General features: G+C 38.5%; 1 protein-coding gene across 1 annotated transcript; it reads right to left on the bottom strand.

Annotated features, from left to right (window-relative positions):
- Positions 1 to 10,984: 10,984 nt before the first annotated feature.
- LOC131619339 (protein MAIN-LIKE 2-like) lies at positions 10,985 to 12,041 on the bottom strand. The gene is made up of 3 exons (XM_058890447.1): positions 11,997 to 12,041; positions 11,203 to 11,918; positions 10,985 to 11,108 (listed from the first exon to the last, which is right to left on the bottom strand). Exons 1-3 carry the CDS (start codon positions 12,039 to 12,041, stop codon positions 10,985 to 10,987), a joined length of 885 nt encoding a protein of 294 aa, XP_058746430.1.
- Between the last annotated feature and the right edge of the window lie 4,321 nt (positions 12,042 to 16,362).

Genomic DNA, 16,362 nt, shown 5'->3' with positions numbered 1-16,362 from the left:
TAGAAAAGTGATAGGTGAGATGCTGGAAGTATACATGAATGACATGATCGTAAAGTCCGACTAAGAGGAGTTACATGCTAAACATCTCTAGCGGGTGTTCAAAAGGCGTGACAATATAGTGACAATATAATATGAGATTCAATCAAGAAACGTGCACCTTTGGGGCAAGAGTCGTCAAGTTCTTGGGATTCCACCTAACCGAGCGGGGAATTAAAACAAACCCCCACAAGTGTGAAACATATGTCCAAGTGAGCACTCCAACCTCCAAAAAAGAGGTTCAAAAGCTTAATGACATGTTGACCACTCTGAATAGGTTCATTTCAAAATCTGCCCAACATACAATACCTTTTTATAGAGGAAAATAGGGTTATGCACTGACAGTGTAAAATAGTTTTACACTGTCAACCAATGACGATCATGAATCAGAACAAGTCAGACTGAAAATTTAAAAAAACTTGTATGACATGGCAGAACGTTATATTCTAATTGGATGACAGTGTAAAACATTTTTACACTGTCAGTGCATAACCATTAAACTCTTTTATAGATTGTTAAAGAAAGATACAAAGTTAGAATGAACACCAGACTACGAAAAGGATTTTGAGTCGTTGAATAAAAATCTAACAACACCACTAGTGCTCGCTCGACCATTCCCGGGAGAAACATTGTACCTATATACCTAGCAGACGCGGAGGAGGCACTGAGCGCCGTCTTGAATAGAGATTTTGACTTTAACCAAAGCCATGTGTACTTCATATTGAAAGCCCTAACTGGAGAAGAAACACGATACCAAAAGATTTAGAAAGTAGCTCTGGCATTGGTGACAACATCCAACAAGTTCCTAAGGTACTTCCTTGCACATTATATAATTATTTTGATAGACTTGCTCCTTAAACAGGTGCTCTATCGATCACACCTAGTCGGGCGCCTCACGAAGTGGGCCATTGAGTTGTTAGATTTTGAGGAGTCTTTCAAAGAAAGGAAGGGTTAATACCTATTCTCTCCCTGCCATATAAACGCCTTTTGAAAAATCTCCCTGCAAAAAAAAACTTGCATGGAATCCCCTAGCATTTGAAGATTTTTCATTTTTTTACCTTCATCACACCCAGTCATCAAAAAAGCTAAAGTGGCATGTACTTTTTTATATTATATTTTTTTCTAATGATGTGGATGACCCATGTGGATTTTTATTTTATTTATTTGTTAATTTTAATACCACACGGGCCATCCACATCATTAGAAAAAAATAACAAATAAATAAAAATACATGCCACGACAACTTTTTTGATGACTGGATGTGATGAAGGTAAAAAATGAGAGAATCTTCAAATGTTAGGGGAATCCATACAATTTTTTTGCAGGGGTTTTTTCAAAAGGCTCCTATATGGCAGGGGGATAAGTATTAACCCTTGAAAGGAAAGCATTGAAGGCTCAACTATTCGATGAATTCCTGGATGAAATGACTCTCATCCAAAAAAAATTTTGGCCAAGAAGAGCTACACGCTCAACACCCCCATTGGGTGTCCAAAAGAGTCCCACAAAATATTATGAGACTCATTCCAAAAAAGTGCACCTTTGAGGTAAGATCCGTCAAAGTCTTTTGACTTTACCTAACAAAGTTTAGAATGAAAGCAAACCATCACAAGTGAAAATAGTGGTCCAAATGAGCTCTCCAACCTCCAAGAAAGAGGTCCAAAAGCTGACTGGCATGTTGACTGATTTGAATAGCTTCATCTCAAATTTTGCCCACAATGCATTGCCTTTTTACAGGTTGTTGAGGAAAGACAAAAAGTTATAATGGACACCAGACTACAAAGAGGATTTTGAGTCGTTGAATAAAACTCTAGCCACATCGTTGGTGCTCACTCAATCCCTCTCGAGAGAAATATTATACTTATATCTAGCAGTTGGGGAGGAGGTTGTGAGGACATTTTTTATAAGAAAGTATGACTTTAACAAAAACCATGCGTACTTCATATCAAATCCCCAACTGGAGTAGAAACACGATACCAGAAGATTAAGAAAGTAGCCTTAGTGTTGCTAACAATATCCCACAAGTTCATAAGGTACTTCCTTACACATTTTATAACTGTTCGGATAGACTTTCCCCTTAAACAGGTTCCCTATCGATCAAACCTAGTCGGATGCCTGACGAAGTGGGCCATTGAGTTGTTAGAGTTTGAGGTTTCTTTCGAAGCAAGAAAAGCATTAGAGGATCAATTATTTGTTGACTCCCTGGAAGAAATGGATCTCATTCCTCCAAAACTAGATCGTACGTGGTTAATATTCACGGATTGACCGCCTAATAGTAGGGGAAGCGATGCATGCTTAATTTTAGGAAACAACTTTTTGATCGTAATAGAAGTTTATTTAAGATTGAGTTATTAACCATTAATAACTAGGACAAGTATGAAGTGGTAATTGCAGGATTTACACTACCTGGAGAGATGGGGACAGGGCACATCAAGCTAAGAGCAGACTCCCAACTAGTCATCTCTCAAATAAGAGAGGAGTACCAAGAAAAAGAGTCATCATTGCAAAGTTACCACAAGCTAGCTACCAAGAAATTGGCATGATTCAAAGCATTCAAAATCTCTTATGTTCCTCGATAAGTAAACACTCCCACCAACGTTCTCTCCTAGTTAGCCAACACTAGGAATCCCAGAATTAATCACTCTTTCAACAAGGAGATTAGCAAAACTCCGAGCATTGAGTTTCTGAAGAAGATATTGTCAACCATAGATTATGTTGTCTCGTAATCATGGATGTCCCCAATATGAGAGTATATTGAGCTAGGGAGTCTTCCATCGGATCCATCCGAGGCCACCCTAGTAAAGAGAAAGGCTAGTGAATATATAGTGGTTGGAGGAACTTTGTATAACAGAGGTTTATCTACACCCTTATTGAAATTCCTAGAAAAGGAAGGAGCCGTATACACACTTTTAGAAGTACATGAGGGAATAGTCGAGCATCATCTAGGAGCTAAGGCATTGGCTAATATTATTCTAAGAGTAGGATATTTTTGGCCGACCATGGTTTAGGATGCCCAGGAATACATGAAAAGTGCAACCAATTTCAACTGCATGAAGATGTCTTCAATGCTCCATCCACAGAGTTACACGTCTCGATGTCACCATGGCCATTTCTATAGCAGGGACTAGAAAATATTTGAACATTCGCTCGTGCACTAGGGTAACTCAAATACTTGATCATAGATGTTAAATACTTTACCAAGTGAATCGAGGAAGCAACATTGGAAAACATCATGACAACGAATGTCCTGAAGAACTTCAAAAGAAATATACTTGTTAGGTTTGGTCTCCCCCAAGATATTGTAACAAATAATGTATCGCAGTTTATTGATAAAAGGTTGAAAATAGTATTTTGAAGTGTTGAAGATCAAACAACATTTTGTGTAAGTGGAACATCTCCAGACGAACGGGGAACAAGAAGTATCCAATTGGGTGCTAGTCATAAGTTTTAAGCAAATACTAAAGGAGTCCAAGGGTAACTAGGCTAATAGCTACTACATATCTTATGGGATTATCGTACAACTCCCCCGTCTACCATCGAAGAAACTCCTTTCCAGCTTAAGTACAGTATTGAAGTTCTTTCCTCTACTGGTCGATTTCATCTTGTGATATCTTAATGATAAACCCGCAAGTGCACAACTTTATCGCATTTAGTATAAAAGATTATCAATCCCACATAGACCGATTGACAAGTACCATTATTTTACTATTACAATGTTTATCTAAGGCGATACAAAAGTGTTATTCGCGAGAATGGGAAAATAAATTGGTTTTGAATTAATTATAATGACGGGAGACCATAATGTAGTTCTCTACGACCGTTGGTACTCACAAAGTCGTATCCTATTATTTATAATGAGAAAATATTTTCTTGTTCAAAATGGTTAAGTTAAAGATACCACCCGTTTAGTTTGTACAATGTCGAATTTCAAACCTGTAATACAATCGCCCGCATTCGCGCATAAGAGTAACAATTAAAGTTCCAAAATCTAGTTTGAAAAATAATCACTTTTTACTTAAAAAGTTGCTTTTTGTAGAAAAATAAATTTAAAGGTATTGTCTACTTTCGCATGACTGTTACCAGATTTTAAGCGTATAAATGCCCGCTTTCGTGTGTCCGCTTATAATCTCAAAATCACCTTTTTGAAAACTAGTTATTTTGTAAATTAATTAAAAAGCTCTTTCGCTATGTTTAGAATTAAATCCTAAATTTTTCTAGAGTCAATTACATGTTTCACTCTTTTGAGTTAAACCCAGTATCACTATGTTTATGCTTTCGCAGCAAAATTAAACCACAAATTTTCAGACATAAAAACAATTCTCGTCATAAACATTAATTTTATGACTTAATAAAGCACCGTCGGTAAGAGGGATCCTTACATTGCAGACTCAGCTAATTTAAGCTGACATATTTAAAACGATAAAAACAAACCATATATTATTCCTATTCATGTTGAAAATAATAAACACTATAATAACCATGCAACGATACAGTAAAGTGAAAGTAAGAGAATATGGAACCTGGAAGTAATAAAACTTGAATATAATATTAAACTGCTATGAATGGAGACTTTGATCTAGTAGAAATTCCATGAAAGAAATTGCAGGAAAGTTATGTCGGCATGATTAATGTAGCAACAACCAATTACAAGACATATTTGCTCCAGCATTAATGATCTAAAGTTGCAATAATCGCTCAATGTGAGAAATTATTGCTTTTAAAAGTGAAATTCTATGCTCACATTAAGCTTGGATGCCAAATGTGAAACCTAAATGGTCTATTTATAAGCAACAAGCCGTACTAGAAGTCACAAAATCGTGTCTAAGGTAGTGGAGAAAAGTTAGGAAAAGTGGGGAAAGCTGATTCATGATTTTGGGTGAAAAACCAAATTGACGGGCGTCAATCTGGTGACGTTTCGTCCTACATGATGATGACGATCGACTTTAATTTGACAGGCTGACATTCATTTGTCTCAGGAAACTCTTCTTCATTTTGTTTACGTTTGGTGATGGGTTGACTTTTATGGGTTGGAGACGACCACCATGACAATAGAGTGACTGTCATGATAGCAGAAACTTTGCATTTTTTCCCGTTTTCATCGTATTTCACCATTTTTTCGCGCAAGAGCCTTCATCCACTAAATATTTAAAATAAACAAATATTAACGACATAATACTACAAATGACAAAAAAGATAAAATGCATGCGAATCGAGTCAAAATATATTATGCATTATCGAGTTATCAAACTCCCCCACACTTAAACCCTTGCTTGTCCTCAAGTAACTTAGCTAGCATGTAAAATCAGTGAAACACAGTAACTTAGCATCTTAATTACTCATACGTGGCACACAAAGTCCGATAGGCTAATGGCTAATTCGATAGGTACTAATAGCACACCAAGGACATTGTGAAAAGAAAATGCATTTTTGCAAACAAAAATCTCCATCTTATGTAAACCAATTCAAATAATGAAATTGTATCATAGTCTAACTCTTATATTCATTTTCATCTTTTTTCATTCACGAAAATCACATTTAGGCACTTATTTATCTATAATTGTGTCACACACATGGTAGGAAAGCTGGTTAGTGTTTGTAATCATCATCTTTCTAAAACTTTCACGTTTTGGCTTAAAGATGTATTCTTTAAAGGTTCAACCAGCATTGGAATAAGTGACTGTGTTAGAGTCACTTAACTTACTAGATGCAATATTCCCCTTCTTATTAACTCTTACGCAACAAATCATTCGCTTATATTCATCGACTAACCTACTTAATGTGTGACTATAGATTGAACCCGACTGGATAAATAAACTACTTAAGGATTACTTCTGAAATAGAAATTCAAAACTATGGCACAATGGGTATTTAAACTGATATCCATATTCGGGGGGCTTTAGGTGTTGGGACAATGCCAATTTTGATACTTTTTCCCAAGTCTCCTTAACCTTAGCTTCTCTTCCTTAGGAACCTCTATAATTTCAAAGTGTGATGTGAATCATAAACCTTTTTAAAAATTGGTGGGTTCAAGTTTTTTGGGAAAAGAAAAAACATACAGAAAACCACACAACTGACTCGACAACACGTGCAAATGAGTCGATACATTAAATTAACAACAAAGATAAAAGTTCAACAATAATTAAGTCTAAAATAATTAAAAAGCAAAACAAATAAACTGAAAACTAAATAGATAAACAAAAGTAACGAATGCGGTAAAACTTTTCCCCCGCACTTAAATCCTACATTGTTCCCGATGTAAGGATAGAAGAGCAAGAGAGGATGGGTAGAGCCCAAATAGGGGCATCAAAGTTAGTTACACCGACCATCTTGAGGTTCTATGTTGTGACCCGTCAAATAGTTCCATGTGTCCTTAAGCAACACACCTTGCTGACGTGATCGTTTATTAAGGCCTACCTACATAATTTGCATTTGTTGGGTCATTTGTTGCATCGTCTGATGATGCTGAGCTTCGGTTGCTTGCATGTTTTACATCTATTATTGCATGTCATAGAGCATTTGATCACGCTCTACTTTGCGGTCTTTACGGGCCTGTATCTCATAGTGCAAGTCTGCAACTTCATGCTGTAAAGTTTTAAGCTCATAACCGGATCGACTATGGTAGCCATAAGATGTACCTGCAAAAGTGTCAGTAGGGGAGGGGCATGCGGTGAAGATGGGGGATGACACTATGGGTAAGGGGTGAGGTGTGGATGTTCAGGAGAGATTCTCTCTCTCCGGTCCCTCTCTATATCAGTGCCCTCACCCTCATCAACATCCATCTGGTTAGCATTCTCATCCTCGCTATCATAAACGTCAAAAATCCAATTAGCCTCATTTCGCACATCAGTGCTTCTCAGATAAGGAAGGATAATGATCTTAATCACAGCAAGATTAACCATCATATAATACTTTCCTTTGCTCTTAGTTTCAATCATTTATTGCGCCTGACATGAGGTGATGTCGAGCGCATTGCTTCTCGAGACGGGATGAAGTGTGGCAAGCTCAACTTCTAGGCCCATAGCAATAGCAATGGAGGTAATCAAGCCTCCAATAATAATGTTTCCCATCTTTGCCTTGGCAACAGTTTTCATATAAGCGGGCATGAATGCTGCTAAATTTACCTAACAAGGCTTTAAAACACAATCAATGAAAAACAAATCCTTCATATTAACGCTCTTGTGATTGGAACACAATCAACCAAGGGGAGCTCACAAGGTATGACGGACTGTGATTGGAACTACAACATATTGGCAATTTGGTTTAGGCTAAATTGGTACTTGTGGCCAAGCATCCTGAACCTAACAGTCCCGACAGAGCTATGGATCAAGGGGGATGTGTCATAACTAAAGGAGCTGTGAAACTTAAGTGTGGGTCTCTATTTACCTTAGAATTTGGTATACAAGCGCTAGTCTTTCAAAACAAAGATGTTTGGTTACTCACAGGATCGACTAGATTGATCTTAGGACGATGTGTTTAGTTTTAGTGATATGTGTCATTCGAATGTTCATCTTTTTGAATGTTATGGTTAATTTATAAGGAATTGTAATGCTATACGAAATAAATACAGGAAAGTAAAGAGACTTTGATTTAAAGTTAAAAGGAATTAAAAGAACTTTTTTAAAAGGAAATTGACAATTGAATATAATCTGGTGAATCATATGTACATTCTCAAAAATAAATTTTCTCGGTAAACGTTGGTACTTCGAGTGATATTGAGTATTTTACAGAATTTGGACACACCAAATCCTAACGCTATGATTCTAATTTATACTAACTCGACCATAATGTTCTTTTCCTAATAGAATGTCATGTTCGCTGCTTGCATGTCCTTCGAACCCTCGGCTTCCACGTGTCCTTTTGGATAAGATCAATCTTTTGAATTTAAGTCTTTTTCCTTTTGAAGCGCCAAATCAATCAACATGACTGTCGAAGCGTTTCTCTTTGAAACTTCCAAAATAACTTATGTCTTATCTGCTTCATGAAAATGAGACCTTTCGCCAACACTTAGCGAAGTAAAATTAGCTAATGAGCTTGTTGGTCAAACCCTTCATGAGATCATCTTGAATTTTTTTTCAAAATAACTTTCTTTCAACAATCATCATTTTAAACTCAATATTTCCAAATCGTCGAAATTCCAAGCTAACAGTCTCTTATAGTCTCTTATAAGTAGGATGCCGCAAAGTGACAAAGTGTGTCCATCCTATTCTGTCTAGCATAAAATATACACTATCGATTAAACCTAAGGCTCTAAGACATGAGTCGTTGGTGTACCTTGTCTCTGTCAGTTCCCACCGAAAAAAAATATTCATAGCGTTTCCTTTACTCCTCACCCTCTTTGAATTCAATCCCTATGTAATCCATTTGGTAGCTAGGAGGCATGTTGGAAAAAGTTTGCGTTTATTGTGAGAAAGAGTGGAGAACCCGAAATTGAGTTTCAGTGAAAATGGAGTAAATGTTTGTTTTTGAGGTGAGATTTATATTGTTAGGGATGTGGTGAATATCAACTTGTGAACTACCACTTTTAACCTTGTAGCAAGAATTTTGGATATGATCATAAGACATGTTGATTGTCAGAACAAGATTTCTCATGTTCAACTACTCAATTTACAATGAATTTAAGTACTTTATGTTCCTTCCACCATAAACCTTGTGTCAAATCCATACATGTCTATTTCTCTCATACCTGAGTACATATGCACCTTTTTTAATATATTGTTATGAAATAAATTTTAACAATATATCTCTATAATTATTAGAAAAACAATAGATCAAGCAAAAAATAATAAAAGTGAATCTTCGACATCTACTTTTCGTGCAACACATTCTAACTCAATACATTGAAGATTTGATTTAATTTAAATTTATTTATCATTTTTTCTTAAATTGTGCTTCAATTAATTTATTCTAGTTAATTCAATCTATTGAGTAGAGAGGACTATATAAAAAGAAGTTGTCGAGAATTCGCTTTCATAAATAATAATGGAAATATATATTTCATTATAAAATTTTGATAATAAATAAATTAGTCATATGATAAAATTTTAAATATTTAATTATGACCTATAAATAGTATTTAAAATTTATATAAAAAATTGAAATAAATTTAAAATTTACAATAAATAACTCTCGAGAATCAAGCTTGACTTGAGGGACTGAGGGTCAATTATAAATTTCAATTAAACATATAAAAGAATCATTTTGTGAAAAAAAAATCCAAATAACCATGTTTAATAATTTATTTACACCAAAAACCATGTTTTCGGCAAAATTACGCATATGACCAGGTTTCAGAGGTGGTCTCCACATAGGAGCCACCTCAGGTGGCGCCAAAGACCAAAACCTCTTAACCTATGCGCCACCCAGGGTGGCATCAATGCATATTTTTCCCTTTTTAGCCACCTAGGGTGGCGCCTATGTATATATATATTTTTTTTTTGTTTTTTTTTTTTGTTTTTTTTTTAATTGTTTATATACTATTTTTTTTAAAATTTTTTTTTTTTATTAACAAAATTGTTTTAACAATTAAATAAATAATGAAACACCACATGTCATTCATTCCAAACATTACAAATACAAGAAATGCAGAAACAACATTAGAAATACGGTCATACAGTTCAAACATTACAAATACGGTACACAAAAGATAAATAATAAAACATGGATATTATGCTATTCACGACCCCTCCGACCATGACCCCTCCGACCCGACGCCGGACCATGACCCCTCTCACCGCCAGTTCCGCAATCTGGAACTACTCGAATCCGGTTGGAAGGATCTCGACGACCGACTTCTCCACGACCCCCCCTATTCCTTGGTTGTTCTTGTTGTGTCTGGGTAGGCGGTCCTCGGATTAGCCCCTCCATGCGCTCATTGGACATGTATTCTTGTATGTTGCTGTCAAATAGTCGGGTCCCCATGCCCTCAAAGATTTGTCTTGGCGGTGGAGTTGCGTCACATGGTCGGTAAAATCCAGCGCTTGATTGACCTTGAAAAAATGGCATTGTTTGCTGGGGTGTGGTGTACCCATATTGTTGGTGTTGTGGAAATTCGTACTGTGATGATTGAGTGGTCATTTGCTCGTTTGGGTCGTAATTGTCATCTAGACCCATTTCGGGGCTGGGTTGCCTATTGTAGCTGGAGGGGCCGGCATCGCCGTGTTGTTGGGTGAAGGCCCATGATTGTTGCTAGATGGGTTGCCTAGTGGAGGAGGAGGGGCCGGCGTCGTAGTGTTGTTGGGTGAAGCCCCACGATTGTTGTTGGACGGGTAGCCTAGTGGAGGGGTCGGCGTCACGGAGTTGTTGGGTGAAGCCCCATGATTGTTGTTGGAAGGGTTGACTTTGGTAGGGCGTTGTTGGTGTTGTTTGAAATTCCTCATGGTCAGGTTGTTCGGATGTTTGGCGTTGTCGGCGTTGTTGGCGTTGTTGTCGTTGTTGGGGTGGTTGTTAGGGTGGTTGTTGTGCGTATTGTTGGGGTGGTTGTTGTGCGTGTTGTTGTTGGCGGGGGTCGTGTAGGTAGTAGGGGTCTGACACATACATATCGGGGGTTGTGACTGTTCTATACCAAGCAAGGTATGTCGCGGTTGGAAACATGGGGAGTTGGGCAACAGGGAATTGTAACAGACGGCTGCGACGCTGCCTCCACATCTCACAAAATTCAGGTGCGAATGTACGATAATCTGCGTGGTCCCATTGATTGTTAACTCTTTTAATATGCCAGCGACCCAAATCAGTGGGGGGATCCGGGATCGGTTGATGCATGCCAAACTGCAGTCTCACACGGTCAGATTGGTGCATCTCAATGATGTTGAACCTTATTATCGGTACTACTGCAGTCCAAACTTCCCGGTCACTCTCGTTTGGCTCATGGTCTAGCAACAAGTATGGTCTCCAATTAAACTGCGTGGGAGAAAAAATAACATATTATTAAAAAGCATGATGAATTGTAATACATCTATATGATCATATAAAAGTTTAAGGATAATACATCTTCAGCTCGGAGGTGATCAATTAGGTCCCGATATAAAACAACACTCCCCCTCGGATTCTTACTGTAATCCAATTTAGGACCACAGAACCTAAAAAATAAAGAGCAAAAATGTTATTTCAGATTTTTATGAAAAAGATAGTTAGCATTCAAGGAATAGCGTTGAAAAAGAGAAAAAGACGTACCTTGTTGCATAAGGGAACGTGTAGTTGTTCCTGCCTACCGGGGACAGCGTCGGCATTCTCCACCAACCCCATACTTGTAGGAGGAACGCACATCCATAGAAGGTGCACTTCTCGGCAACCGCGTTCTTACAAAGAGACTGGTATAACATCGCCAAAACGGCGGACCCCCAACTATATTTCCTAATCTTGCTAATACTGTCAAATTTACTTAAATAGAAAAAGTTGACAGTGTTACCTGTCGACTCCGGGAATAAAAGTTTACCAAACATCAACATTATATAAACCTTAGTCATTAACCAAACATGCTCCTCAGTAAAGTTGTCCATCAAGACGAGTTCATCATAGTAATCTCTAAGGGAGACCAGACTGATACCCTGGCCTCTTGAACCTTGAGTAGGCACAACTAGATCTCTTCCCAACACTCTCTCACACATTGAATTAGCATGTTGAACAGATCCATTAACAGCCTTGCCATCAATGGGCAGACCAAGTAACATATAAACATCCTCTAGAGTAATAGTACACTCACCTATTGGAAGATGAAACGTGTGGGTTTCAGGCCTCCATCGCTCTTGTAAGGCAAGGATGAATTTTCTGTCTATGGTGTTGTTGTTAACTTTTATGATATGTCTGAAGCCACATGCTTGGAGATTCGGAATAATCCTCTCGTCGCGTTCAACGTAAGCGTGAGAACGTGTACGGAATCGGTCAACAGCCTAAGAACCACAAATAAATCGATTAAACTGGATATCATATACGCATAGATGTTTAGAAATAAATAAGTATAAACTTACAAAGGTCGCCAAATTCGCTTTAGTTCCTCTGTGTGTTTCACCCATGGTAAGAAGTTGTTGAGCCATTTTCAAGAACTCTTTAAGTTTTCTGCGGAATTGAAAATGCAAAGTGGTTTTTTGAAGAAGAAGAATATATGTTGGTGAAAAGAAAGCAAGTATATGAGAGTATTTATAGAGGGTTGGTGGTTGTTGATGTTAAGTGCATGAGGGCCAAGTGGTGAGCATGCATGTGATACAGATATCAAAGTGATAAAGATGGGTTCACATGCATTCTGTGTTGAAATGACCATGCATTCCCGTGTTTTGTGCTGGCTTTGTCTAGGCATGCATGCATTAATTGTTTCTGGCAGAATAGGCTAGGCCTGCATCCCGTGTTCGGTGCTGAATTGTCTAGGCATGCATGCATACAGTATTCCGATGCAGGTAGATCACATGCTGGCGGATCAGATTAGGGTTTTGGCAGTGGGGACCACTAGACAAAATTAGGGCAAAAAAAAACAAAAAAAAAAAGAAAATACACTAATGCGCCACCCCAGGTGGCGCCATGCTGGAAAAATTTTGAAACAGTCTGGTGTGCAGCAGTGGCATTTATTCATCAAATCAACTCAGTACGCATGTGATTGTATAGTATTCGCCTTCATAATTGTCATCACTCAATGTTCGTCTACATAAAGGAAACCTATAACGTGTAAACTAACACAACACATTACACATCTGATTACATATTTGAAATAAAACTCTCTACCCACTCAACAATGGCCCCTCCGCAATACATTATCAACGCTCATATTTTTGGCGAGACCTATGACAACGAAGAAGTTGGTTTTCTGTTTAGAAACACTGAGGTTAAACGATTTTGTTTAAGCAGAAAAGCAAATTTCAGTTACTTCAAAGGGAGATTAGAGACGAAGCTTGCAATGGGTGGTGTATCCCAGATATTTTACCAATATCGATTTCTTCGTGGAGACAACCCGGTCAAGTTTATCCAAGTTGAGATCAAAGACGATGAAGACATGCAGAATATGTTTGCCAATCATGTGTATTCTGGTTACGAATGCATAGAACTGTATGTTACTCTACCAGAAGTTCAAACCACACAAATGGTTGAGTCACAAGTCATTGATGCACTTGGAGACGAGCAAGCAGAGGTCGACGTTGTAGATGAAGAAGAAGAAGCACCGGAAATAGAAGTTGATAACCTGGTAAACGAGGAAAGTGAAGATGAACCGGAAGTTGTTGTACCACGAGATCAAGTGCATATGCCTCCAGTGCACATGAGGAACCTGAATTTTGATGGGGATGACGAACCATCGACTGATATTTTCTATGATCCATACACCCAAACAGATCAACGGTTAAAAGTAGGAGACAGATTTCGTTCTAAGGAGGCATGTATCATGGCCATAAAAAGATTTCATATGGCAAACAATGTTGATTTTAGAGTTGATCGCGCCAATGTCGAAAGGTACAAAATTTACTGTAGTAACACTGATTGTGGATTCAGGTTGCATGCATCATACAGGAAGAGAAGTGACTCATGGGTTATAGGATATATTTCCCAAGATCACACATGTATTAACACAAATGTTTCACAAGATCACCGTAAGCTCAGTTATGACATCATTTGTCAAGAAATCTTGCCTCTAGTTGAAAAAGATCCATCGTTAAAGGTGAAAACGATAATCTCTCATATTGTTGCAACGTACAACTACACTCCGTCTTATAGAAAGGCGTGGCTGGCGAAGACCAAGGCGATCGAAGTTGTGTATGGAAATTGGGAGGATTCGTATAAACGACTCCCAAATTTCTTATATGCGCTTCAAATTTATGCTCCTGGAACTGTTACTATTTTAGAGACCCTTCCGGCGCAATCTCCAGACGGAACATCACTTCAAGGAAATGTGATATTCCACAGGCTCTTCTGGGCTTTCCGCCCATGTGTACAAGGATTTTCATATTGCAAACCAATTCTTCAAATAGATGGAACTTGGTTGTACGGAAAATATAAAGGCACCATGTTGATGGCTGTGGCTCAAGACGGAAATAGTAACATCTTTCCTGTTGCTTTCGCTCTTGTGGAAGGAGAAACTGCTGGAGGTTGGGGTTTCTTTCTCAGAAATCTTCGGACACACGTTGCCCCCCAACCTGGACTTTGCTTGATTTCAGACAGACATGCTGCCATCGAGAGTGCGTACAACAATCCAGCAAACGGGTGGCAAAACCCTACATCAACGCATGTTTATTGTATTCGACACATCGCACAAAATTTCATGCGGGAGATAAAGGACAGGGCTCTTCGGAAGACTCTTGTAAATGCCGGATATGCGTTGACGCAACCGACGTTCCAATATTATCGACAAGAAATTGTAGCGGCAAATCCAGATGCAGGCAGATGGGTTGACAGTCTTGCTAGAGAGAAATGGACCAGATCATACGACAACGGGAAGCGATGGGGGCACATGACTACGAATCTTGTGGAGTCTATGAACGGGGTGTTTAAGGGCATCAGACACCTTCCGATTACTGCCTTGGTGGAAGCAACATACTATAGGATGGCTTCTCTTTTCGCAAGAAGAGGTGAGCGTTGGAATGCAGTTATAGAATCCGGACAATTATGGAGCGAAACATGCGTCAAATTCATGAAAGAGCAATCTGCCAAAGCCAACAGCCACATTGTGACATCTTTCGATCGATTCAACCGGACCTTCAGTGTTAAGGAAACGATTGACCATAACGAGGGCCTTCCGAGACAACAATACAGGGTTCTTATAGATGAAGGGTGGTGCGATTGTGGGAAGTTTCAAGCCTTTCGGATGCCATGCTCTCATGTAATTGCAGCATGTTCGTATGCGCATCAAGATCCGTTAGCACTTTTATCTCCCATTTACAAGGTAGATACCTTGCTCGGGGTGTACAACAACTCATTTCAAGTGATGGCAAAGGAGGATTATTGGCCTACGTATGAAGGGGACGTGGTTTGGCATAATGATAACATGCGGAGAAAGAAAAGAGGCCGCCCGAACAGCACCCGGATCACAACCGAGATGGATCATGAGAAAATGGTACGAAAGTGTAGCATATGTCGTGAAGTCGGGCACAATAGAAATACCTGTCCTAACCGTGGATCAAATTCCACCAACAATTAGTTGTATGTCATCTGTATTTTTATTGACAATGTTTTTGTATTTGTATTAGTATTCGTAAATGTATTTGTATTTGTATTTCTATTTGTTATGTATTTGTATTATCCTTTATTAAATCAACTAGTTATGTCTTTGTCTCGTAGTGAAATTGTCTTCATGGCCCATACTGCCACTCTTTATTTTGGACAGTCAGTCAAATACGCATGCTTTCGTCTAGTCCCATCAAGTCAGTCATTGATCAGTGTGTCTGCATTTATCATACATGTTAGGCGTGCTTGTAAACAGTACGCAACATCATTAATTTTTTCTACCCACTACTATTATAAATTAGGGGCTCCTATGGTTGAGTTTACACACAGATACACAAACTCCAAATACCAAACAATCACACAAACACAATCATGCCTCGCCGGACAACCACTAGGCCAGATGGATGTCACCGGACAACAGAGTTGCCGCCCCGGAGATCAACATGGCGTGCCGAACCTGAGCCGGAGTATCGCAGAAGGAACGGACATGTCATATTCTCCGCCGTCAAACCTCCCATGCCGGTTATATTTTGGAATATCTCTTCCGTCGAGCAACTCAAAAGGACTCTCCTGAGATTTTTAGAGGGGGAGTACGAGGCCGGCGAACAGATAAGAAGCATCAAGAGGCTTAAAACAAGGGCCGATCCTGTGACTGGAGCAACGATAAGTTTCTGGCATAAGGTGGAATACGACATTGATGCCATTCAAATGATGCATGGACCTAATGACATTGTTTTAACCGTGGTGATTTCTTAGATGTTTTACTTTATCTTTTCTGTTGGTTATTTTCTATGTATCATTTGAATGATCAATGAACTACTCTTTTCCTTGGACACTCGACTTAGCCGATTCACTGAACTTATATATTTATGTTGAAAACCATTTTATTAATAATTAAAAAAAAAATAGTATATAAACAACAAAAAAAAAACAAAAAAAAAACAAAAAAAAAAAAGCAAATGAGAGTAGGCGCCACCCTAGGTGGCTAAAAAGGGAAAAATATGCATTGATGCCACCCTGGGTGGCGCATAGGTTAAGAGGTTTTGGTCTTTGGCGCCACCTGAGGTGGCTCCTATGTGGAGACCACCTCTGAAACCTGGTCATATGCGTAATTTTGCCGAAAACATGGTTTTTGGTGTAAATAAATTATTAAACATGGTTATTTGGATTTTTTTTTCTCATTTTGTAATTGAA

Source organism: Vicia villosa, linkage group LG7 (genome assembly GCF_029867415.1).
Source record: "Vicia villosa cultivar HV-30 ecotype Madison, WI linkage group LG7, Vvil1.0, whole genome shotgun sequence".
Taxonomy (NCBI): domain Eukaryota; kingdom Viridiplantae; phylum Streptophyta; class Magnoliopsida; order Fabales; family Fabaceae; genus Vicia; species Vicia villosa.
The sequence above is the reverse complement of the archived record's forward strand: the minus strand, read 5'-3'. Positions and strand labels throughout refer to the sequence as shown.